At 37.5% G+C, this 24,577-nt stretch overlaps 1 protein-coding gene across 1 annotated transcript in view; it reads left to right on the forward strand.

Annotated features, from left to right (window-relative positions):
• Positions 1 to 22,791, forward strand: part of FAM155A (family with sequence similarity 155 member A) — a 452,025-nt gene extending 429,234 nt beyond the window's left edge. Inside the window, 2 exon segments of the mRNA XM_030469503.1 lie at positions 10,909 to 11,080; positions 22,496 to 22,791. Coding sequence (XP_030325363.1) covers positions 10,909 to 11,080; positions 22,496 to 22,791 — 468 coding nt within the window.
• Positions 22,792 to 24,577: the final 1,786 nt, after the last annotated feature.

The following is a 24,577-nucleotide window of genomic DNA, read 5'->3' on the forward strand; positions in this document are numbered from 1 at the left end:
GTTTGGGGTTTTGGTTTTTTTTTTTTTGCATTTCTGATAGATTTCAGGCTCTGTGCCTTAATTTTATTTTTTTTTTTTTATTATTATTATTCATTGACTCCTTGTCTTTAGCTTTTTCCATGTTATTTACTGGATTTTATGATGCTTGTTTGGATTCAGACAGGGAACTTTTCAGTCTGCATGATTAAGATAAAAAATCAACTTCGAAGTTGAATAAATCTTGTGCTTGCAGGGGTTATAATTCCAAATGGAAAGAGAAATTAAACACAGAGAAAACTAGTTCTCAGTGTATGTTTATATCAGCCTTTGACAAGTCCCCTCATCTGCCAGGAACTGGCAGCAGCTGCTGTGAGATGATTGGAGGCCCTCTGGGCCCATAGGGAGTTTTCTGAACACCAGTGGAGCTTTGCAGACAGAAAAAAAAAATCAAGACTCTAATCTGAGAAAGCAAAGGATATAGAGAGAGACAATGTCCTGGCCTTCTGCATACACTGGTAGTCAGCTGTAGCAATCTTCTATATAAAGTTATGTTCAGCTGATTTTTGTAGATTACCATCACTTTAAAAGTGGTGGTAGGGTGGAGGACAGAGTTGAATGCACAAACTTGCCCACCTTGTCAGGTTCATGATTTCAGATGTATTTATAGACCAGACTGGGAGACTTTAAAACAGGCCCCTGCCCATTGAAAACTGATTTGAAGTCAGTGGTCCTAAGATCTTTCAGGGAAGCTGATGAGACACTTTAAAAATTATTAATTTGTTTTATCTTAATCATTGGAACATTTTAATACAGCGTTTGATCAGTGCCCCCTTTTTACTTTTTACCAGACTACTTATTTCTCTGATGAGTTATTTAATTTTAATTTTCCTTTAAGCTCATCCAAAGGGATGTTTATGATCTTCAAAAGAAACTCTCTTTGCTAAGACTAAATTTTAATACAGATGATGAGTTCAGGTTTTAGGGTATTATAAAATAACAGTGAAGTTAATAATTATGATGACCCCAGTTGATTGGCTGGCTAATCACCAGGAAGATAGTGGTAGTGAACCTGTTTTTTGCACAACATCTGGTCCTTGTGGAAGCTTAATTTATTTTGGCAGATAGAAACATTAAAGATCTCTTCTATATTTGTATCTAATTTCTATTTAATATTACCAAAGTGACAGTGAGACATTGATGCCACCTCCTCTGCAATAATTTCTCCATAATCAAAGAAAAGAGTCTTGCATTTGGGGAAGAACAACAAGATGTTCCAGTATAGGTTGGGGGCTGACCTGCTGGGGAACAGTGTAGGTGAAAGAGACCTGGGGGTCCTGGTTGACAAGAAGATGACCATGAGCCAGCAATGTGCCCTTGTGGCCAAGAAGGCCAATGGCATCCTGGGGTGCATTAGAAAGGGTGTGGTTAGTAGGTCAAGAGAGGTTCTCCTCCCCCTCTATTCTGCATTGGTGAGGCCGCACCTGGAGTATTGTGTCCAGTTCTGGGCCCCTCAGTTCAAGAAGGACAGGGAAGTGCTTGAAAGAGTCCAGCGCAGAGCTACTAAGATGATTAAGGGAGTGGAACATCTCCCTTATGAGGAAAGGCTGAGGGAGCTGGGTCTCTTTAGTTTGGAGAAAAGGAGACTGAGGGGTGACCTCATCAGTGTTTTCAAATATGTAAGGAGTGAGTGTCAGGGAGATGGAGTTAGGCTTTTCTCAGTGATGACCAGTGATAGGACAAGGGGTAATGGGTGTAAATTGGAGCATAGGAGGTTCAAGTTGAATATTCGAAAAAATTTTTTTACTGTAAGGGTGACAGAGCCCTGGAACAGGCTACCCAGGGGGGTTGTGGAGTCTCCTTCACTGGAGACATTCAAAACCTGTCTGGACACGTTCCTATGTGATGTACTCTAGGTGGCCCTGCTCTGGCAGGGGGGGTTGGACTAGATGATCTTTCGAGGTCCCTTCCAACCCCTAGGATTCTGTGATTCTGTGATTCTGTGAAAAATAATTTTATTAGAAGCTAGCGTATTGCATCTTTTTTTTTTTTTTTGCATATTTTCTTTTCCAATATAAACAAGAAAGATGTGAGCAGAGCAGCTTGTGATTCTTCTCATTTGTATTTGTTTAAAAGAACTCTTGTTATGAAGTATATGAACTGAAGTTAAGATCAATAATATTCTGGCAAACAAATTTCAACCCTGGTATACATATCCTTTGTCTTCAAATAAAATAGCATGCATGTCTTCAAATTAAATTATTCATATAATATCTAAGATAAGGAAAGAAACAAGTTTACATGTTTAATATTCTGTCATTTAGGAAAAAATAAATGGTTTTGTCTCTTAATAAAATACTTTACATTCACCGGAATCAAGATTTTCTTGATAAATATTAAAATATTTATCTTATGATATTCCAACCATGCAGATACAGAAGGCATTCATTATAATAAAATCTAAATAAAATCAAAGGTTAAAATAAGCACCAGACAGATGTGTTTGTTCCCAAATTACTGTAAATTTCAGGCATAAGTTTCCATAATATGAAACAGTCACTCTTGTTAGCTGGTGCATTATTTTAGGAATCTAAAAATGAATGTAGAATAGAATAAATGGAAAATATTAATGTTTGTCCTGTAGAAAGCTCAAACTGTTAATTTCTGTTCACTCTGGGTCAGATTAAAAAAAAAATAAGTAAATTAGAATTCGGCAGGGAAAAAAAAAAGGTGTGGTTGTGCATGCACAAAGCCACTTCTTTCTTTTTTTCAAAAAGGAGATTATCTTTGAGTCAATATGAATACACTAAAATACAAAAGAGTGTGATGTGTATTTAAATTAATGTTTTATAAACAATGTTTGGCTGTATAAAGTGAATGACAGTAGGTTATTTATGGAGAAAATTTTTAAACTTTATTGGAAATATTTCCCCGGTCAAAACTAGTTTCATTTTAATAGTGTTGAAATAAAATGAAAATGGGAACTTTCTAAAAAAAAAGAACAACTTTTGTCCATTGCAAGCCTGTTCCTGTGAAATATCTGATTTTCAGCAACCCACAGATTTGAAAGCTGCTGTTTAGTTGTGTTTCTACTGCATATAATGAAGGACATTTAATCACCTGATGGTACCACAGACAAGGACGTCCTATGGAGGATTGATCCATCCTATCCAGTCTATTTCTGCACTATTCATGTACTTAGCCAGCCCTACCCTGAGGATGCTCTGATCTCAGAATGGGACTGGGAACAAAGACTGGCAAAAGAAAAATGCCACCAGCAGTCCCGCAGCTCTCATGTGCAGAAAGCTCTCTGTAATAGCCATTTTTTTATTCCAAAGTGCACATGGAAAGTACAGTTTTCCAGAAGCCAGAAGTTCTTACTACTCAAAACTGACAAAGTTCCCAGGGGAGTTCATGTTTGTAACACTGCTCTTGTCAGACTTAATCAGATTGTGTACCAGTTACCCATCTATATTTTGGTTCTGTAGTCTATATAAAATACACTTGTAAACTATCTAAAAGACATCTCTGCTTGTACAACATGATAGCTCAGGTCCTGATGCACAAAGCAGACACCACAAGTGATCCAAGTGCTTCTGAAAGGAGATGCACTGTCACTCAAACGCATAATACCCTGCTGATACAAATACAAAAAGCCTTTTAGAATCTGTGCTGCACAGACCATGTGTTAGTTGGTAGGGGACAGTAGCTATTACCTCTCTGCTGTACATCATGTTTAAGATTTAAAATGAATGTTATAAATAAGCGTGCTCTTCTGAGGTATTTCATTACTGGCGTGAACCCCATAATTACACAGAGATCTTGTTCCCTTACTTCCTGAGTATATTATTCAATATATTCATCTTTGCCTGGCCAGTCTTCAGGTACAGTTCTGAGTTGATGTCATTATTTGGGTAAGTAAAGGCTTACAAGGTTTTCTGGCCTTTACCAGTAGCTTTTTTTCAACTGTGTTACTGACAACTTCTCAGCTCATGAAGAGAACTACTGCTTTATTAAACTCCTGAGTATACCTGGTGACCCTATCGTTTAAGGTTGTGGGGTATAAAACCAATTAAAATTAAATAAATGAAGTCAGGCTGAAGTAGATACTTTAAAAGTGTTTCATAGAAAGATTGAGATGGAAATCTTGGAACAGAACCTTGTGGCAATGTCACAGAATACTACACAATAGAAACAATACACATAGACTCAAAAATAAAAAGGATTTTAACGTGCTCTAACTTCAAATACAGTGCCTTTAAATAGTTCACAACACTATGAATCAGCAGATTTTAAACACGTGAAAGTGACATCACCCATTGCATATAGGCAGTATGTTGCATACTAGAATCTTAAAGGTTAATTTTGGCTACAGGAAATCATATGCTAAAGCTGAGGCTGGGACAAGAAGGATTTTGCTGTCCACACAGAGCTCATTCGCCATTGTCAATGAGTGAGAGTGGACTGGGAACCACTTGTGTAGAGCACAGCAGATACTCGAAGGCTGCATCATTATTCTGCAATCCAGAGTTGTATCTTTTAAAATGAATTCTGCATGGGGTTTTTTTTTGTTTGTTTCAGTTTGATGTTTGGTTTTTGGTTTGGTTTGGGTTTTTTTATTTGTATTTTAATGAATGTCGTTTCTGCATCTCAGCTTACAAAATAAGGTATTCCGTGAATATTCTTGGAAAAATCAATTGATTAATCAGTCATGGCCTGAGTTACTCCTCAGTATAAATAAAGGTTGCAGAATTTATCTCAGAACACTCACAAGCTTTGGAAGAAGCTGAACTGGAGTCATATCTCACTGTCTCAAGGCAATATTATTAATTCCTTAATGCCAATAAGGTATAATTTCCTGACATGGTTGACAATGTCAGTGAACAGGCTACCTCAAAAGTTCATAAGGGGCCCCTTCCATTTCAGTAAGTGAACTAATTGAGCTGTTCTCTGAAGACTTCATGTTCGTACTGAGGAATGAATATAGTTGTAAAACATCAGTGCAAAGCAGTTCACTATTTTCAGAGCCTTTCTGTCATGACTTCTCCCTTACCTCTTCCTTTTCCTCCACCATTCTCCACACCTACAGAGTAAGAGCTCCATGTGATAATTTCTAGGTTCCATTCTGTATTATTATTTTGACAACCCAGCCAGTAACATCAATTTTTTCTTTGGTGAGTGGGGGAAAAAAAACCAACAAAAACAACTTTCCAGTGGAAAACAGATAAAATACTTCCTGGATATTACTCACCATCCATTAAGAAGTATGATGGCAACAGCAGTCAGAAACGATATTGGGGGGAAGGGGCAGAAGAGAACTGAATCAATCTCTAGATAAATGTGATGAATTGGCAGCTCTAGAGAACACAACTGATTGAGCTTTTCCGTTCTGCTCTCCTGATACATAGAGTTTGACTCAGGTGATTCAGGTTACAATTCAAGCTGTTTTGACCAAAATAGGGTTATTTAGAATCATAAGTATTGTTCATGTATGAGTGTGTGTGAATAAGAGAGGGAAAGGGAGAGAGTCTGTGGGCATATATGAATGAATACAATTTTATCTTCCTGCAGTTTTTTCAGTCTTAACAAATACTGGTTATATAATTTAATTAATTTTTTGCAATTGCACAGACAATTGCAAATCAGTTGGTGTGATGACCAGGGCTGTGCACTGATCTACTGGTGATACTGCACAGGCTGTGGGACAAGCAGTGTAATATCTGGTTATTTGGGGTTTTTTTTGTGAAGTGTTAACTCCTTGAATGGCAGCACCTGGTTATTTGTGACGGGTGCTTGGTCACTGAAGTTATAAAACTTTTTCTGTTTCCAGACATTGGCTCGAAACTTGTACAGAAAAAATAAAATTAATTCCTAATGATTAATCAATCTGCCTAAATAATAATATATTTTATCATTATATTATTAATACTTCATGAATACCAAGATTTTTATGATGATTGTTAGTTATAGAAGGCCAGCATTGTTACATGAATGTGATTTTTCAATGTAGTATTAATTTATTTAGGTGAGAAAAATTGCTATTAAACCCTTCTGTTATTTTGTAGTTATGCATCTGTACATGAAAAACAACCTTATTCTTATGTGATACTATCTTTCCAGTGTACTGTTTTGCCTAATAGCCAGGATTGTATCTTTTCCATATATAAAGTGCCTGCAGTTCTACCGATGATAAAAAGATGACATCTCTAGATATGTACAATTACTGTCTGTATGCTGTTGCCATGATACATCAATAATCCAATTCTTTCCTTTGCTGAAAAAAAGAATGAAAAAAAACCACAACAGAAAGCCATGGGGTTTTTCTGTACTTGACATCAGTATGTCAGATTTGTATTAACAACTGTGGTTTTTCAAAGGTTTTCATCATCTCCCAAGCCAGACGAAAATACAAGTCCGTTTTAATTTTTTTCTGTATTATATAGAGGCAGCATATATACAAAATCATATGTATCAGAAATAATAAATTTAAGAAATCCAAAGTCTGTGCTGAGTATTAGTTTTGTGTTTGTTTTTGGTGGCTTTAGTTAAATTCACAAAATATATATTAGTAAAATAGATTCTTTTGTTTTCTGAAGTTCTCATTTTATGTAAAAACATCTAGATTTCCTCTTGTTTCTTAAAAAACTGTTGATAGCTGTGTATTTTCTCTATGATGTATATATATTTCCAATCTTTTAAGTCTGTTTAGTTCCCTTCATTCACTTCACTTGGTTAGCTAGTTTTGGGTTTGTTTTCTATAATTGAGGATATTAAAAAAAGCCCCCTCTAACACTGTCATAGTCTTTCTTTGCTTTCCTTGGAATGTAATCAAAGCCATTTGTTTTAATAACTTGAACCTTGAGAAAGTGCATGTTTTGAAGGAGCAGTAATTTTGCTCTAGAAATCTTTACTTAGTGGAAAATCTGGAGAACTTCCCCTGCCTCTGGCTTTTTCAAACATGATCTTCTTGTCATATCCACTTTCCATCTTTCCTCTTCCTTCAGAGAAAACCCAATATAAGTGCAGACAGTGGAATGGAAGATGCAGTCAGAATAGTGTCATAATATCACTTAGAATTGGAGTAAAGACATGCCATCCTGAAATAGAAAACAGAAAACATATGGCAGATAAGGAAAAAAAATGCATTAAAATGTGCATTTATGATTTTTTTCATTCGTTCCCACTTTTTATGAATTTTCCTTTTTGGAGAAACTCATATCAGCTATCATTTGAAATACAGCATTTTAAGCTTCAGATGTTAGAAAAGAGGGATGGGTTTTGGAAATTTAGGAGAAGCACTTTGCTCAATTCTGAACATTTTCTGGACTTTATAAGCCAGACTGCCTTTTTTCCCATATGACCACAAACACATAAAAATTGTTGATGCTTAAATGTGAAGATGTGACCTTTTTTGTGTGGTAGGTAGTAGCTAACAGGTTGATTATGAGAGGTGCTATCATTCAAGATTTTAGGATGTTTTATTTTGTTTTTTTTGTTTTTTTTTCTTTTTGACTTGGAGCAATAATACCTACTTAAGAGGGAAGGCTGTATTTTGACAGAGATTATGCCAACACAGGAAGACAGAGAAAGAATTGCACCAATGTCCTCAAACTAAATAATTAAATCTTCTACAACTTTTGTGCATGACCCCTAATGCTGAAGCCTCTTTGGGGATTTCCTGTACTTGCAGTTAATTTGTATTGTAGATAAATATTCCAGAAATGAGAGATATTTGTTTTTCACATTGTGCCATAGCTTGTGTGAGAAAGAAAGGGAATATTCTGCTAATGTTTGAGAGGAGAATGTATTGTTTTACTAGGTTGCCAGGTTGCAAGGATGAAATATTGATGTGAAAAAAATGGCAGGAATATTTTACTCTTTTGATGAAAAGATAGCCTAACTTTAGTTTTTAAAAAGAAAATATGGGAGTCTTCCCTTTGTTTTTCCCAAATACCCAGGGATCCATTCAGTGGATAGCTTCAGCAGTTGATACCATACAATTCAGAACAGATGTGAAATGAGAGGCTGGCAGGGGTGGGAGGGGGGAAAAGAAAGCCAGCCAGAAGCAATGGGTAATTACAGGAACAGCAGAAAGAAAGGTAAAGAAAACTGCCCTCAAAATATAATACATTTTGTATTTCAGAAAGAGGAAAGATAGTTGCACCATTTCAAGACATGAAAACCTTAGCATATGTTACATGTTGTCTCCATTCAGATGAGTAATACTCATTTTCAGTTGATACATTGAAAATGATACAGAAAAATACCAATAGAATGCAATTCATACTTTAAAATGTTCTACATGCAATAATTTTTAAGAGGAGCATTTATTGTGGTTATAAATCTTGGGGCTTAGCCATTGATGTCCTTTAAAAAAAAGGAAAGATATCATGAAAAAAAGGAAAGATATCATGTTATCAAAGAATAGCTTGTGAAGTGCATGCCATACTCAAAATACAAGCCAAAATATATTGAGATTAATAGTTTCAGGCTTTGTTATAAGACTCTGGAAATAAGCATCTGGGATTTGCAAGAGGATAGAGCAGAATTCCTTCCCATCCCTTTTCTAGGATGCAAGAAGGAATACTGACTAGTCAAAGACCATTATATCTGCTTCACTATTAGGAAAATTTTAATAAACTTCTGTTCATTTTAATTCCAAATCATGAGCTTCTGATATTTAAGCTAATGAAGTTACATTTTACTACCAATGAAACAAAGATGGACTGCTCTGGGTCCACTTGCTCAGTTGAGTCTGATGCAAAGGCTGATGCTCAGTGAGAATATGAGTTCATTTCATACACTTCTGCACTGTCTCTGGGGTAGCACATCTTTAGGCATGAAATGAAGATTTCTCTGTAAATCTAGAAATTCTAAGTTGTCCAAGAATGGTAGAATAGCTTATTTGTTGGAAAATGGGCAGTTAAAGCACATCTGTACTGTTAAGAGTTGAGACAAATTACTCTCCAGCCTACCAGCTAGCCCAGCACTGTTCCTCTATGGATATTTACCTTTTCTTCCTTTCACCCTGAAAAGCAGCATGGCCATATCAAAGCTGCTTACTAGCTGCAGTGCTTCAAATAGATCTTTTCCCAGATGATGGATGAGTACTCTTTAGAAATCTATGAATTAACCAAAGGCCAAAGCTATGGAGGCAGTGGGCTAACAGCTATGGGTAAACCTTTCTAGTGCTCAAATCTGGCTTTGACCCTTTTTTTTTTCCTTACTCACACATGACTCTAGATTCCACCTCATCTGCACTGTAAGTCCTCAAATATAAAACTCATGCTTTTCCATGATGTTCAGTCCTCTAATTGCTCAGGCTCTTTCATGCCAGTTCTCAGGCCTGAAAAAGACCTCAAAAAATGGAAGGGCTTAAGACCTTCAGGTGATTCTTCCCCTGTACTCAGCACTGGTTAGGCCACACCTCGAGTACTGTGTCCAGTTCTGGGCCCCTCAGTTTAAGAAGGATGTAGAGGTCCTGGAACAGGTCCAAAGGAGGGCAACCAGGCTGGTGAAGGGACTCGAGCACAGGCCCTATGAGGAGAGGCTGAGAGAGCTGGGGCTGTTCAGCCTGAAGAAGAGGAGGCTCAGGGGAGACCTCATTGCTGTCTACAACTACCTGAAAGGAGGCTGTAGCGAGGTGGGAACTGGACTCTTTTCACAGACGACCATCAACAAGACAAGAGGACACAGTCTTAAGTTGTGCCAGGGGAGGTTTAGGTTAGATATTAGAAAGAATTTCTTCACGGAGAGGGTGATCAGGCTATGGAATGGACTGCCCGGTGAGGTGGTAGATTCTCCGTCCCTGGAGACATTTAAAAAAAGTCTGGATGTGGCACTCAGTGCCATGGTCTAGCAACTGCTCCGGTGGGTCAAGGGTTGGACTAGATGATCTCTGAGGTCCCTTCCAACCCGGCTAATTCTATGATTCTATGATTCTATGATTCCCTGGAGGTTTCACTTACTAGGTAAAAACTGGGGAGAGACTTTTTACAAGAGCATGTAGTGAACAGGCAAAGGGTAATGGTATAAACTGGAAGAGGGTAGATTTAGATTAGGTATTAGAAAGAAATTTTTAGGGTGAAGTTGTTGAGACAGTGTAAGAGGTTGCCCAGGGAAGTTGTGGCTGCCTCTTCCCTGGAAGCATTCAAGACCAGAATGGACAGGACTTGGAGGAACCTGGTCTAGTACTCAGAAAAGAATTGTCAAAATAAAGTAAAAGCAACATCTCAATTTTAATTTTCTATTTAAATGATGGTAATAATTGTACTAATCACAGGTTCTGCAGCCATGGCTGGGCAGCATCAGATGACAGCACCTTTATTCTTTTTAGCTTCAAAATGTAGCCATTGATCCTCACTGTTGCAGATTTATCCCCTGGTCTACAGCTGTCACTGTTCAGGAACCCTGATGTGTTTTAATGCTGTAGACTGGGTAAGGTTTTATTTGAAGGGAAGCAGCACCATCTATTGCAACCTGTTATCTTAGCTCCAGATGATATAGAAGCAGCCATCCTGAGACACATTTTAAACTCTTTCTTGCATTTACTTTTATAGGTTTTTCCCAGACCAGATTCAGGTGAGGTGAAGATCTCTGTATATGATAAGGTACGGGAGAGAGGCATGTAGCATATATGCATATGTCCAGTGGAATGGCACAGCTAAAAGACATACCTGTTTGCAAACTAAAATAAAATTATAGCATAAGCCTAGTCCTGACTAACTGTTGCATTTAAGTTACTTGGCTGAAGTTTTCATTTCTGAAGTGGGAGGATCAACAAAAGTTAAGAATATGATTTACCCAGGTGATATGCTCTCAAAATTTGGTTTCAGAAGTAGCATTAATGTAGGTGTGTAATACAGTGTGTTCTTCTAACAATGACAGTGCTATTGTCATCCATCTGTACTTCTGATTCTTCTTTTTTTCCAGACTGTCTACAAAGCCTGGCTCTGTTCCCAGTATTTTGAAGTCACACAGTTTCACTGCAGCAACAGAATTCCTTGCAAGCAATACTGTTTGGAGGTTCAGACGAGGTGTCCCTTTATATTACCAGACAATGATGATGTCATCTATGGAGGACTATCAAGTTTCATCTGTACAGGTACAGTATAGAAAAGCTAATTTCACCTGTTTTCATAAGTCTAGATGCTAAGGAGAATGTGGCTAATGCTTCTTCCATGAGCTCTAACTGTGAGAGCCTGGAGGTATTCCTCATTGCAAAGATTTCCCAGAGTTGCTAGGCTTTGAGCCCAGATTTATTAATGCATATTTATGCTACAGCTTGCCACAGTCATTAACTTTACAAAACAAAATTATGAGAAGAAATTTGTTCTGGTTGTTTTTAATGCTTAATATTTTGATGGATGATTTCTGTTGCTCCATGTCATCCAGTATGTGTAGAATGGAGGCTCTGTGTCATACAATATTCATGAAAAAAAAGGAAAATTAGATCAGTTTTTAGTATATTCAGTTTTGTTCATCTGATAAGGACCAGCTGATTAAATGGTTTGGTTCCTTATGTAAGGAGCCATTTTCCTACGAACATAATCCCAGAATGATCCAATGAGGACATGGTAGGCAAGAAATACGTCTGGTATATTTCAGGGGCCTCAGACAGCTTTTTTAAGAGTAGCTGAGTGTTATCCTCACAGAAATTCAGCTTATATCAACATCCTTTGCAGATTTCCAGTGCCTGGAATATCATCCAAGAATTTTGAAGATATTTAGTAAACTTATTACCACTAACTCAGTAAAATTATATTTCAATACTTAGGTCATTTGATAGCCTGGTCCAAATACCTGAAATTAGACAGTCTCCATTTTAACTTAGGGCTGCACTGGAAAGGCTGATTCTAAATGAGTTGCCCAAGGTGAGCTAGTTCAAACCAGAGTATAATGTAGAGCTTCATAAATGCTCTATATCATCAAAGAGACAGGCATAATGTGTATGACAACTCAGTTCACTTTATATGCTGTGTTTGGACTCTGGGCAGTTCTGGTAGCAAGGTGTTCTTCTTGAAGATTAAACCTATTCCACCCAATCAAACAACACCCACCCATATGCAAAAGAAAATATAATGATTTGTAAACCGAGTTATAGTTTGGTAGTCATCAATAAGATAATAGTGTTTAGCACTACACTTCAGTCATTTTGTAAATATTAATAGCCTTCCAATGTGCACACACAGCTAGCAAATTAGTTTTGTTTTCCAGTTTAAGATAGGAGAGTAAAATCTGAAGTGAGAGACATAGGACATTTTCATTTACAACATCTAAGCAAAATATATACGTGTGAATATATATACATGAATGTATACGCTTGCAGGCATACATAATAGCAAAGAATGAACATCAATAAAACTACCCTAATATTTATTTCATAAAATCTCATAGGACGTAGATATTCACCTCTCCATTTTCCTAGGATATCTCCAAGTTCAAATTCATTCCTAAAATACACAAAGTATTTATATATATATGTCAGTTTTATATATATTTATATATATAAATTTATATATATAAATATATATATATAAATATATATATTTATATATATATGTCAGTTGCTACCTCTGAGTGTGGGATGAAAATCTGTCAGGGTTTAACACTGGCCCGGCAATTAAACTGAATAACAGATGTCTCTATTAATCCCCCTCTCCTCCCTGATAGAGAAAGGAGAGACAATAAGGGAGAGAGAGTTATGGGTGGGAAACTAAACTACACAACTTTAATAAAACAGTAATGATAAATAGGAAAAATTACTAAATGTATACCAATATACAGGAAAATTGATACCACGTTCCTCCTCCCCCAGTAACTCTCACATCACCACTGAGGCTGCAGGGCAGCCCTGGGAAAGTCCAGGCTGGACTTCTGGAGTCAGCAGCAGTCGGGAGCTGGAGGCAGGAACACACAGATTCAGGCTGGCATGGATCAGAACCACAGGCAGACAAGCAGACAGAATCCTCCCAGGATGCTGAAGCAAACAGGAACAGGAGAAGGGAAAGCAGGAAGGGGTTTGACCCTCGTGATCCCTCAAATTTATACTGAGTATGATGTGTATGGGATGGAATACTCTGGTCAATTTTGGCATCTATCTTGTCCGTTCCTCCCCAAAGGAGGGCTGCAGGTGGGACCTTTTTACTCCTTTTCTCCTTCCGGAGGGCAAAATGTTCCTCAGAGCTGAGCAGTATTCTTGGCTCTGCATACCAGTCTCTAGCTGTAACTATAAACATTGAGTGTTATCAGTCTTACAAGCAGACACTGACATACTTGCTGTTAATTTCAGCAAGTGCAGGTACTTACAGGAGACTTAGCTGAAAGCAAAAGTACAAGATAGAAAATTACCTTTATCCTGGCCCAAACCGGAACAAAAGCAGACTGAGGGGACGATTAAACTCATTTTATTGCAGGAAATTAGTCATGTGGTATCTACACATAAATTCTGTGACTAAGCTCTCAGTAGTTTCGCTGAGGATCTGGTGTACTCAGTAGTGCTGGAAGCTATTTAATTCAAGCCTAAGTTGGCATCTTCACCCAGTGAGCTGACTAGCTCTCTGCAACCCACTAACATGGGCTGCCCTCTTATTTGTTGTAGCCAATGTTAGTCACAAAGTTATTATTGAAAACACTTAAAATCAAACCCCAGTCTCAGCTCAGGAGTTCACTAACTGACATTTGGTTGAAGTTTATATCCATTCGAGTCAAAACCCTCAGCACTGGAAAAGCAGAGCTTGTATTCATGGACCCTTGGGAGTCAGCAAGCTGAAATAGGGCAGTTGTGTGCAAGAGAAGAGAGAAACAAGGCTGGAATGCAAACTTTGTCTGGAATATAGATCTGTTGCCACCCTCTTATTTATCAGTAAGTCACTGTAAGAGCATTTTCTGCCACTGAAAAACGAGAAGTTAGACTAATTGCTGTGCAGATAAGGATTTACACTTCTATGCGGTTCAACAAAACCTGAATGATTTCATTCAAAGAACAGTGAATTCAACAGCAGACAAAATACTCTACTTCAGCTGTCTCCTTGACAGCTAACTTGAAATTGTTTTGCAGAAAAGCAACTAAAAGCAGGTGTCCCAACTCTTGAAGAACCTTTTCTCCTGCTGCACTTCTGGGATTCCTGGTTACTGATCCTGTTTTTCCTTGGATGGGTGAAATTCATTAGCAAAAAAAAAAAGTGAGGTTTGAATATTTCCATTGCTCCTGATTTTGGTATTACCTCATGGGTAGAAATGCTACAGGTCTTTCTTTTTTGTTTTGCTTATTTTTTATATTTTGACTTACACTTTCAAAGAAATCCAGCAGGTATTGAATTGGTTATGTTAGTATATTTTTTCTAGACTAGTTAAGATACATCTTTAATTATAAAATATTGTCTGGAGAGAAGAAAAAAAGAAGCTCCTCTGCTTATAGGATGATTTATCTCTGAGAAATGGCAAGAATTGGTGATTTTTTTTTCTTTAATAATATTTTAGAAGCACTAGTTTTATAATAAGATCTTCCTTTCCTCCTCTCCATGGTAACAGACAACTTCCACAGGGTCCTGCAGAGATTTAGGTTAATGGAAAGATAGAGGATTGATTTCTATAAAGCATTTTAATACACCATGGAATGTAACTAACTGGAAAAGGTGCCCTGTTGATAGCTGTTTTTATTTGAAGTTGACTGCAGCACAGAGAGCAGGATGCAGATATAAACATCACATGTAATTTCCAAGCTGCAGCCAGATAAGGGACTGGTCAGGCTTCACCTCCCCAGTATATGGGCAACTGCCATGTCATTACTGAGCTGCCACCTCCCCAAATCATCCACGTCCCACCACAGCATCCAGCAGAAGTGCAGGGACACCTGCTGGAAGTGGGAGCATGGCAGCACTAGCAGCAGCCTGAGAACCCATGTAATTTTTATTTTTTTTCCCTCTCTGGACAGGATTTTTCTTGAAGTTGAAGGCTGTAAGAAAAAGAAGCACTGGAGGCTGAAAAAAACTAAGAACTTTTTTATCCTTCCTTGGGAGTTCCGTGTGATGAGAATATATCACAGGACTGGCTATTTTTTCCACAAGAAATTTTGCATTGTTATCTTAGAATTTCTGAATAGGTTCATTTTAAAATGCTTAAAAATAAAAATTGCTATGTGTAGAGTCATTAGAGGGAGGCAAGCTGGAGCCATAATTATGGCTAAGAATCATTCATAGTGGTAGTGTATGTCCCAGTCCTCGGATACTGTCAAATTAAAAAATAAAAGAAGTTGTAGATTATAATATGGAGCAAGTATTCTAAACTGAGAATATCTTACTTGATTATCTCCCATGAAAGCAGAAGAGAAGAGGGGATGCTACATTAGCTGTGCATCACTGACACTTTTTTGTAGTACTTTGTAGACAACCACAGTGCAAAAGATAGTACTTGGGTACTTTCAGAACAGTCAGAATCAAGTATGGTTCTGATTATGGAAACATGTGGTTAGCTAGAAAGAAGTCTTTTTTTCCCTCTTCCCCCTTTCTTCTTGGAAACAGAAGTCACAACCAGAAAGAAAATCTTTCCACCAGGCACTCTTTGGGACCATATCGTTTTTCATATTCATTAACATTAAATGGTTGCTTTCAGTTTAGATCTTTGTAGTTTATACCTGTATGATTGAAGTTTCCAGTGGTTTAATCTAATGTTTTGTTTTGCAGCTCAGATATCTAATATTTCCTGTGCAAAGCCAAATCATATTTAAGGGACATAATAATATTGTATAAGATACATTACAGAGTACAATTAATGTATCCTATGCAATGTTCCAGGTCAAGATTTTTAATTGTGACTTATGAAAACAGTGTGCATAGCAATGGGAGTGTTTTGTGTCATGGATGTAGTCATCTTTCCCTTTTTTTTCCCCAGTGTGAATGAAAGATGAGGAAGATTCCCTTCACACGTGCTCTTTGAGTGTGAAAAGAGAGCTGAAAGTTGTATGAGTTTAGGTACAGAGCACTGGGAAGAGACTGGAAATACTTCACAACTCCTGCTTTTCCTGTGCCTTTCAAAGTACTACGGCTCAGCAGCTGGCCTGGGGACTGGTCTAGCCCCTAAACTGCTTCTGTTTGGCTCACTGCAGTCTCCCAGTGGAGATAGACAGAGGATGTGGAGGCCATGGAAGTTTTCTTCACAGCCAAAACTGTCCATTCAGTTTGTTCAGGAGAGAAAACGTGAGATCTTAGTTTCTACCAAATGAGCAGCAGAGACGCCCAAAGAGAAGGGAGAAGACATTACCTCTGCACTGCACACATAGCCCTTCCCTGAGCAGACAGGACTTACTGGCAATGCTGCAGTTGCACCCACATTAGTAACCTAGTCCAGGAGTCTGCTTTTGAAACAAACCTGTTCACAGTCTTTGCTGTTTGACTTGGACTTGTGAGAGTTCTTGGAGGATACAAACTGGGTTTCTGGGGATTAAACTAGGAGATGTTCTACTATACCTAGCATGTCCCAGCTACTAATGCACATTTAGTAGAATCAGAGTGCAACTAGTGAGTGGTAAAAAGTCCTCAGATGCATTCAGGGTTGACATGAGATACTCAGCAACAGCTATTTCATTGTAGAAACCTTCTTTTGCCCCAAACTATTTGTTGATAGGGTCATAGCTTATTCTCACCATGGAGTAGAGCCCCACAACTGCCCTCCATATGTCAAGTCTGGACCACCTGAAGGCACAGAATTTGGCCTACCTTTGTTGGACTTTATTTTTATTGACCAGCATTTATGGTCTTTTTGTGCCTTGTGGCATAACATCAGCAAATATCAAGCAGGAAATCCCAGCCATGTATTAACACTATTTACTTGTACAATGGATATCGTGGAATATGATGGAGCAGTTGAGTACATCTTTGCAGGAAAGGAAAGGGATGCAGTAAGCAGCAATAACTCAGAGATGTGTTCATTAGCTTCTTCAAAAAAAAAAAAGCATTGCATCCTTTGGTATTTCATAAGAGCAGCATCACCCAAACATGTCTGCTGCCAGCAAGGGGAGGATCAAATTTGTCTGCTCTTCAGTGCTGAACAGACTTCAGATACCTTCCAGTGCAGAAGGAAAAAGTAAGGGGAGAGAAGAGGTGAGAGCACAAGTGCTTCAGGTGCCTTGAATCACTTATATGTTTTCATTCAGTTCATACTAATTTATGGCTAATACTAACTAGTTCATATTAATTTAGGCTCATAATTCCATACTTCCAAAGTAACACCTCCTTTGCCTGATAATCATAGTGTGACTATTCTCCCAGCTACTAATTTTTGAAAATTATCACTAACATATGCTTATGTGATCCATGCAAAGTAGCACGTCCTCTGAAAATCCTCCTTCTTTAGAGTATTCACCAGAAAGGAAACTGACAGTCCTGCTCCATAGCACACAGTAATATTTCTAAGAACAAAGTGAAAATTATTATAAAGAATTTCACCAGTCTACAGAATTAGTTTTTGACTAACAAGTTTCAGCAAAGGGCTGAGGAATAATTCTTCTAATTACAGCTTATTCTCAAGGGGCAAATCTGTGTCTGGGTTTCAACAGCAGGTTTAAGCTATAGAATGCCTGTTTCAAAACAGATGCCCTGTTTTCTGTGCAATTTGAAAAGCATTTTTCTTGAGAAAATATAATATGTAAAATACATCACAATCTATCTTTTCTTTGGAGAACTCTTCAAGAAGAGGAAAATCTCTAAATTCAATGTGGTTTATGCTGTTCTTGGCAAACTCGAAAAAAAAAAAAATACTTGATCCAAATTCCTATTCTAAAAATAACTCACAATAATGTCATTTGCCTCCTGCCTACACCTCTTAGTAGGTCCTAAAATATTAAAATATTAAGCTAGCATATACAGCAGGACAAATCCCATTAATGTTTGACAAGCATGGTTTAAATCGTTACTAGCAATGGGTATTCTTACAAGGAAAATCTGACATGGTTTTACAGCAGATTCTGTCAACTAAATAGCTAGTCGTTTTGAGTACAGTGGCATTCTATCATAATATGTTTATTAGCTTCAAAAATTCTTGTCCTGTAAAAACAACCTAGGTAATTAATCTATTGAAATCCCTGAACTTTATATGGCAACCCTCTATTCAGGTATTTATGATCCTTTCCTATCATACCAAAGTAGTAAAGCCTTTTGTCCAAGAATTGTGCATAATAGAAGCAAACCTAGAGCAAACCTTTCTAGAAGCAAGTTATCTGACCTTGTATCTCAACATGGTACAGCTCAAAAGGTTTATTGCATAGCCTTGAGAGTCACCCATTTGCTTATTCTTCTGATCTGCAGCAGCTCAGTCAGTTTTACAGGGATAACAATGAACTACAACAGCAGGAAGAAATTGGTCCTGTCCATATTTTAGAGAAAAAAACAACAAACTGAGCATAGTGAAGAAACACAATTTTTCTTGAATGTGGACCCATAGACAGAGGCATCTATCTGTAATGGTCACCAACATATAATGATAAAATGAATTTAAAGTACAAAGGTCTTATCCAACAATTGGAAATGGAAATTAACCTCTTCAAAAGAGCTTAACAACCTTATTCAACAGTTAAAAAACAATCTGACTAAAGAATAATTTGCTTAAGCCTTCTTCTACATTTAATTTTATTACTTTTTATAATATGAAGGGTATAAAATACATGGCTAAACAGAAGCATCATAATGTGTCACAGACACAGCAATTTAGAAATTCAGAGGGCCATCTGGATAAGATCGAAGAGAACTGGCTTCCATATCAGATGTGAGCAAGCAGAGTGATAAAATATCTAATGTGTTCTCTTGCCTTCTGTAGTTGGAAAATGTTAATATTGAAATCTCAGAAAAAATGCTTCAGAAAGACAAATGTCCTGCAGAGTCTTGGCTTCACCAATACAATGATGTCACTGCTGGATGGATCACTCTCAGCAGAATTTATTTACTTTGTGCTTCACAATAAAATGGAGCATTCAGCACTTCTGGTATCCTACATCCGCTTACCTGGTTTCTTCTTCTACTTGATGAGCTTTTCTTCAAGCACAAGAAGCCTGGTATGCCTCTCAAGCAGAAATCTATGTTAGAGAGGACAACAGTTTAGAGTTGCACAGAAAGAAAATGAGGACAAAACCTCATATCATACCGAAAATATCATACCAAAAGATTTTTTTTTTCCTGTGGCTTTCCAAAATATTTATCCAATGACAAAAAATACATCAAACAGATCATTTTCCTTTGATACTGACTGGAAGATGAAGAATACTGTGGCTTCATAGCTCTTTCTTTAGCAAAGAAACCAAGAAGAGGGGTAAGCAAGACCAGCTGCTAGAGATACAAATCCAGCTACAAGCATGACATATCCTGACAGTTTTGGGGCAATGGGTGGAAATGTACCCATCTCTTTTACATGCTGGTTCCCCTGAAAAAAAATGCAAGTGCTCAGGCAAAAAGCACAGCATTCTCTGAGTTAGCTGGTGAGCAGACCATGTATCTATAGACAGTCTTTGTGTTCTTAATTCTTGTATAAGAAAATATTTGCAGTTTGCTGGTTTTTCTCCAAAGCTGTGAATATAATGCTCATGCTGTCACCCCTTTTTCTTTCGGTCTTTTCGGTCAGCATGATTCAGCTGAGCAGGATACATGGGATTTATCTACAGTCATGTCTCTAGTAACATATCAGTCAAATGACTAACCTGAATCCTTGCATCAGCATTAGTAACTCACACTCCCTACAGATATAACTGCTGTGCTGATCATCAATATGTTATCTGTGCATTTAAAAAAAAAAAATCTGGTTACAAAGCAAAGCAATAGGTTTTGTGTGACCTTTGTGAGTGATAGCATGACTGGAGAACAGTTTGATACCAAAAACGTATCCTGGAAAATTCTAGAATATTGATTAAGAACAAGGTCCAAGAATCTCCAGATGGACCAAAATTCCTGTTGGTGAAATATATAAACACTGAGCATCCTGGTAATACAGTAATCTGAAAACAGAACCACAAAGGCAGAAGAGGAAGAGGGAAACCTTGGCAGCTTGGTGGGCAGAAGCATCCTTTCTGTTCCTTATCTCAAACTGCTTGTTCATATAAAATATTTTCCAAAGAGAACGTCATAGATTTCTTTTCTCCATGGTTTTCCAAGGCTGATATATCCAGCTTTCCAGAGTTTCTGTAAGTCACGGGTATATAATTATGTGACTGAACAGACCGACTGATTAAATCCAAGGGGCCAAAACTGATAATCATAACTACAAAAGAGTATGTGGTGAAGCACAATTGTGAAGTTGCATTACCTCAGTGTAAAAACTGTCTGAATTTATCTAAATGTTTTGCAACTGTCGTATGAATAGCAGTTCTGTATTTAATTCATTATTAAATGCATAACTGCAAATTCAAAACCTAAATTCAATTGCTGAACTGAAATAAAGAGGAAATGTAATTTTGCATTAAGACACATCTTAAATGTAGCTCTGAATGTGGAGTTGCCTTCAATTTATTTATAATTCAGTAAGTGCAAAAGTGCCCTATTTAAATACCCTTTGATTGCCAACTTGTATACATAGGCTTTGATTTCAAAGTAAGTCTGGGTTTTCCTATAACAAGGCAGGAAATACAGTTTGAATAGTAAACAAGCCTCAGTGGAATCCAAACATTAAGCATTCTCTGTGCGTCTTCAATTACCACCAATAGTTTGAGCTACTGCAGTCACAGAACAGATCATGTAATTACCTGCTTTGGGAGGCACTTCCTGTATGTTAGCATGTTTAAAAACACAGTTATGCACACAAACACCAAAAGATGGGCCTCAGAAAATACAGAATCAGAGAATGATCTGGGTAGGAAAGGACCTCTAAGATCATCAAGTCCAACCCTTGATTCACTACCACTGTGGTTACCAGACCATGGCATTGAGTCTCTTCTTAAAAACCTCCAGGGATGGAGTACCCACTACCTCCCTGGGCATCCCATTCCAATGCTTGATCAACCTCTCTGTAAAGATTTTTTTTCTAATATCTAGCCTAAACCTCCCTTGGCAGAGCTTTAGTCCCTGCCCTCTTGTCTTACTGGGAGCTCCTGGGAGAAGAGACCGAACCCCCCCCCCGGCTACCCCCCCCTTTCAGGGAGTTGTAGAGAGTGATGAGGTCTCCCCTGAGCCTCCTCTTCTCCAGACTGAACACCTCCAGCTCCCTCAACCCTTCCTCACAGGACTTGTGCTGAATCCCTTCACCAGCCTAGTTGCCCTCCTTTGGACCTGCTCCAGCACCTCAATATCCTTCCTGAACTGAGGGGCCCAGAACTGGACACAGGACTCAAGCTGTGGCCTCACCAGCGCTGAGTACAGGGGCAGAATCCCTTCCCTGGACCTGCTTGGCCACGCTGTTCCTGATACAGGCCAGGATGCCATTGGCCTTCTTGGCCACCTGGGCACACTGCTGGCTCATGTTCAGCTTCCTGTCAATCCAGACTCCCAGGTCCCTTTCTGCCTGGTTTGTTGCATACGTTGTTGACAATAAGATATCTTTATTGTACTTTCAATAAAAAACTGTCCACTAGTTCCACAGTTCAGCAGAATTTTATAAAAAAAAACCATGAAGTCCATTCAGTGATGGTCTGTTAGAGAAGAAATAGTTTTCAAGTGTCTGTACTCTAAGTATCTAACCTGTCCTGGTGCAAAAATGGCCTGATTTGCTGCAGACTAAATCTCACTTTTATAGAAAATCAAACAAACTGTTCTCATTACTTTATCTTTGAAAAGTTGCTTCAAGACAAAAATAGAAATTGTGTGTTTTGTAAAAGACAACATTGCTCTACCTGTTCAAAAATTATTAATCAGATCAGGCTGCGTAACTCAGTAAAGGTCTAAATACAAAAATAACTCACATGTATATTGAGAAATATCGATAAATCCAATTATTGTATGATATTTTGAACTCATCTGGGATAGAGTAAACAAGTAGACTCTGAACAGCTGGGTTTGGAAACTGTTCCTATGAAGCTGTTGGATCTATATTGGTTTGAAAATGTTATCAATACTGTCAGTATATAATTTATATTATTTAATGTCTGTCTTTTCATGGAAAGTGACATTGCAGGATGTACTTATACACTGAGGAACAATTTCAATATCCTTTCACATTTTGTGGAAATGTCCAGTTTAATCTGTTGCTATTTCATCATTAATTTTTACTGTCCAAAAAGGAAGAGTTCATATATCTTTATTATTCAAAGATCATTGTTTTGTTTTTTGGTTTTTTTTTTAGATGACACATATAGAATCATAGAATCATAGAATCAGCTGGGTTGGGAGGGACCTCTGAGATCATCAAGTTTAATATCCCTCTCATCAATATCCCTCCAACAATTCCAATTATACAAAATGCAAATGCTTTGGGTGCCTCAGACTAACACAAAGATCTGGATTTGGTAGCTTAGACTAAACTATCAACTTTTTTTTTTTTTAACCTAGGACCCTCTGCAGATAGTTTTGTGCTTGATGTTTATTTTTTTCCTCTGTTTACCCTACAGGGCTCTATGAAAACTATCCAACCAATGCAGAACCAGAATGCTGTGATGTCAGATGGGGACTTTTATCAGATCATCAATCCAAAGGGACTAAAAAAACAAGTGGCTCAACAATGTGTCACAGGACATCGCTCACAGTTTCATCAGCATCAAGACTGTGTAACAGCAGACTTAAACTGTGTGTTCTTGTATTAATTCTCTTACATACAGTACTTACAGTCTCAGCAGCACAGAACTCAACAGGACTGGGCTTTGGAAGCATAACAACTTTGGAAGATAATTCAGCCAATGAGGAATAAAAGAAAGGATTCATCTTACATGATAGAAACACAACAGGCCCAAATGACTACAGTCAATAGCAAGGACTGAGTGCTTTACCCTCAGATCTCTTCTTCAATGACCTTTTGGGTAAAATGAAAAGAATGGGCCACTACCCAAACAACGAGGACACATGAACACAGCTTTTTATTGACTAAAAGGCTGTATGGTGACTTAAATTTCTCACACCATTTTATACACTGTGTTTTAATGTTTGGAGTTTCTTTTTTGTTTGTTTTTTGCACTTGTTAATACAGGATTTTATTTTTGGGATGGTTTCTCAAAGCTAAATTAAGTCTTTTCTCTGTCAATATATTTCTAGTCATTGTGTGTGTTCATCTGATAGTTCTGTCTTTTATGTCCTGTCAGTTTCTATTAGAGGAATGACTGCTATGATTCCATGACATAGCAAAAAAAAAAAAAAAAAAAAAAAAAAAAAAAGCCAAAAAACAACAAAAAACATAACAAAAAAAACCACACACAAAAAAGAGCAACTGAATAAAATTTAACAAAAAAAAAAAAAAAAAAAAAAAAGGAGGGGGAAAAAAAGGAAAAAAAAAAAAAGAGCAACCACAAAAAACCCCAAGCAAACCTAACTGTCCTCTTACTCATGGGAACCATTCATCTCCTTTCTCCTCCCATCTACGGTCACAGACAACATACATTTGCTTCTGTCTGTGTAATCACAATGAATGGGCACACTATTTCAGTGTGCCTCTGCCACTGTTGCACAAACCAGTTGACTGAGCAAACCCAAAAGGAGCATGAAGGGGGTTCCTTTTAGCCGAACAAACAAGTGCTCTCCTTACAAGGTGGGATTGGACAGTTCAAAAATGTAAAGAAATATATAACAAACTGTTGCTCCAATACCCGTTTTGAAGAAGTCCAGTCCTTTCTCACTGGTCAGTTGAACAGGAGCAGCCTTTTTTTTTAGATATGCTACGTAAAACCAGTTATGCTCAGCAAGTTGAGTAGTTGGGAAGCCTTCATATTGGAGGTGAAGGATTGGCATTCATTGTGAATTACGTTTTGAGTTCTTCTGCTATCTCATAACCAGCAGCTTTCCATAAGGAATGGGAGCAAAGAGCTTCCAAAATCCAAGTTTTTTGTCTCAGCAAGATTACACTAGAAGCCTTTGAGCATCTATAATACAAAATATCTCTTTGGTTTTGATTCTATTGTTTTTCTAATACCTGCATGTTGTTGAAAGCTAATCTAGTTCCTAAGGGTGCACAAGAATGTGTTAGCACAGATAAAGAAAATATTTTGTTTTAAATATACAGGACAAGCGTTTTCATAAATGTGCAATAAAACCAGTCAAGACATACTAGGATATGAGTAGTCAAGAGAAAAGATTGTAATCTGATTGCTGATTTTCCATTGTTTGGGATGGTTTTTAATTTGTTTACTTTTATTTTTTGTGGGAACATTTCACCTGCTGAGTGTATGAAAAATTTGTTTTTTAAAAAGGCTTTTTAGAGTTTACAGTAGAATCAATGGAAGGAAAAGTTAATAAGGGCTGTTTTTAAAAACTTTACATTCCTTCCTATTCTCTAACTACACTTAGGAAGTGCACTTTAGAGATGTTTGCTGTGTAGCTGGGAGATGAAGGAAAACTATAGGAAATGTTCTCTTAGGAAATATAATGTAGTTACCTACTTTCTAGCTATGAAATACCCCTTGATAAATATTAAGATAAATGTTGTAAGAACATTTAATCACTGGTGCATAATGCATTTTTGTATACGCTTTATGGTCTGTTCAATT

This window comes from Calypte anna, chromosome 1, assembly GCF_003957555.1.
Source record: "Calypte anna isolate BGI_N300 chromosome 1, bCalAnn1_v1.p, whole genome shotgun sequence".
NCBI lineage: Eukaryota > Metazoa > Chordata > Aves > Apodiformes > Trochilidae > Calypte > Calypte anna.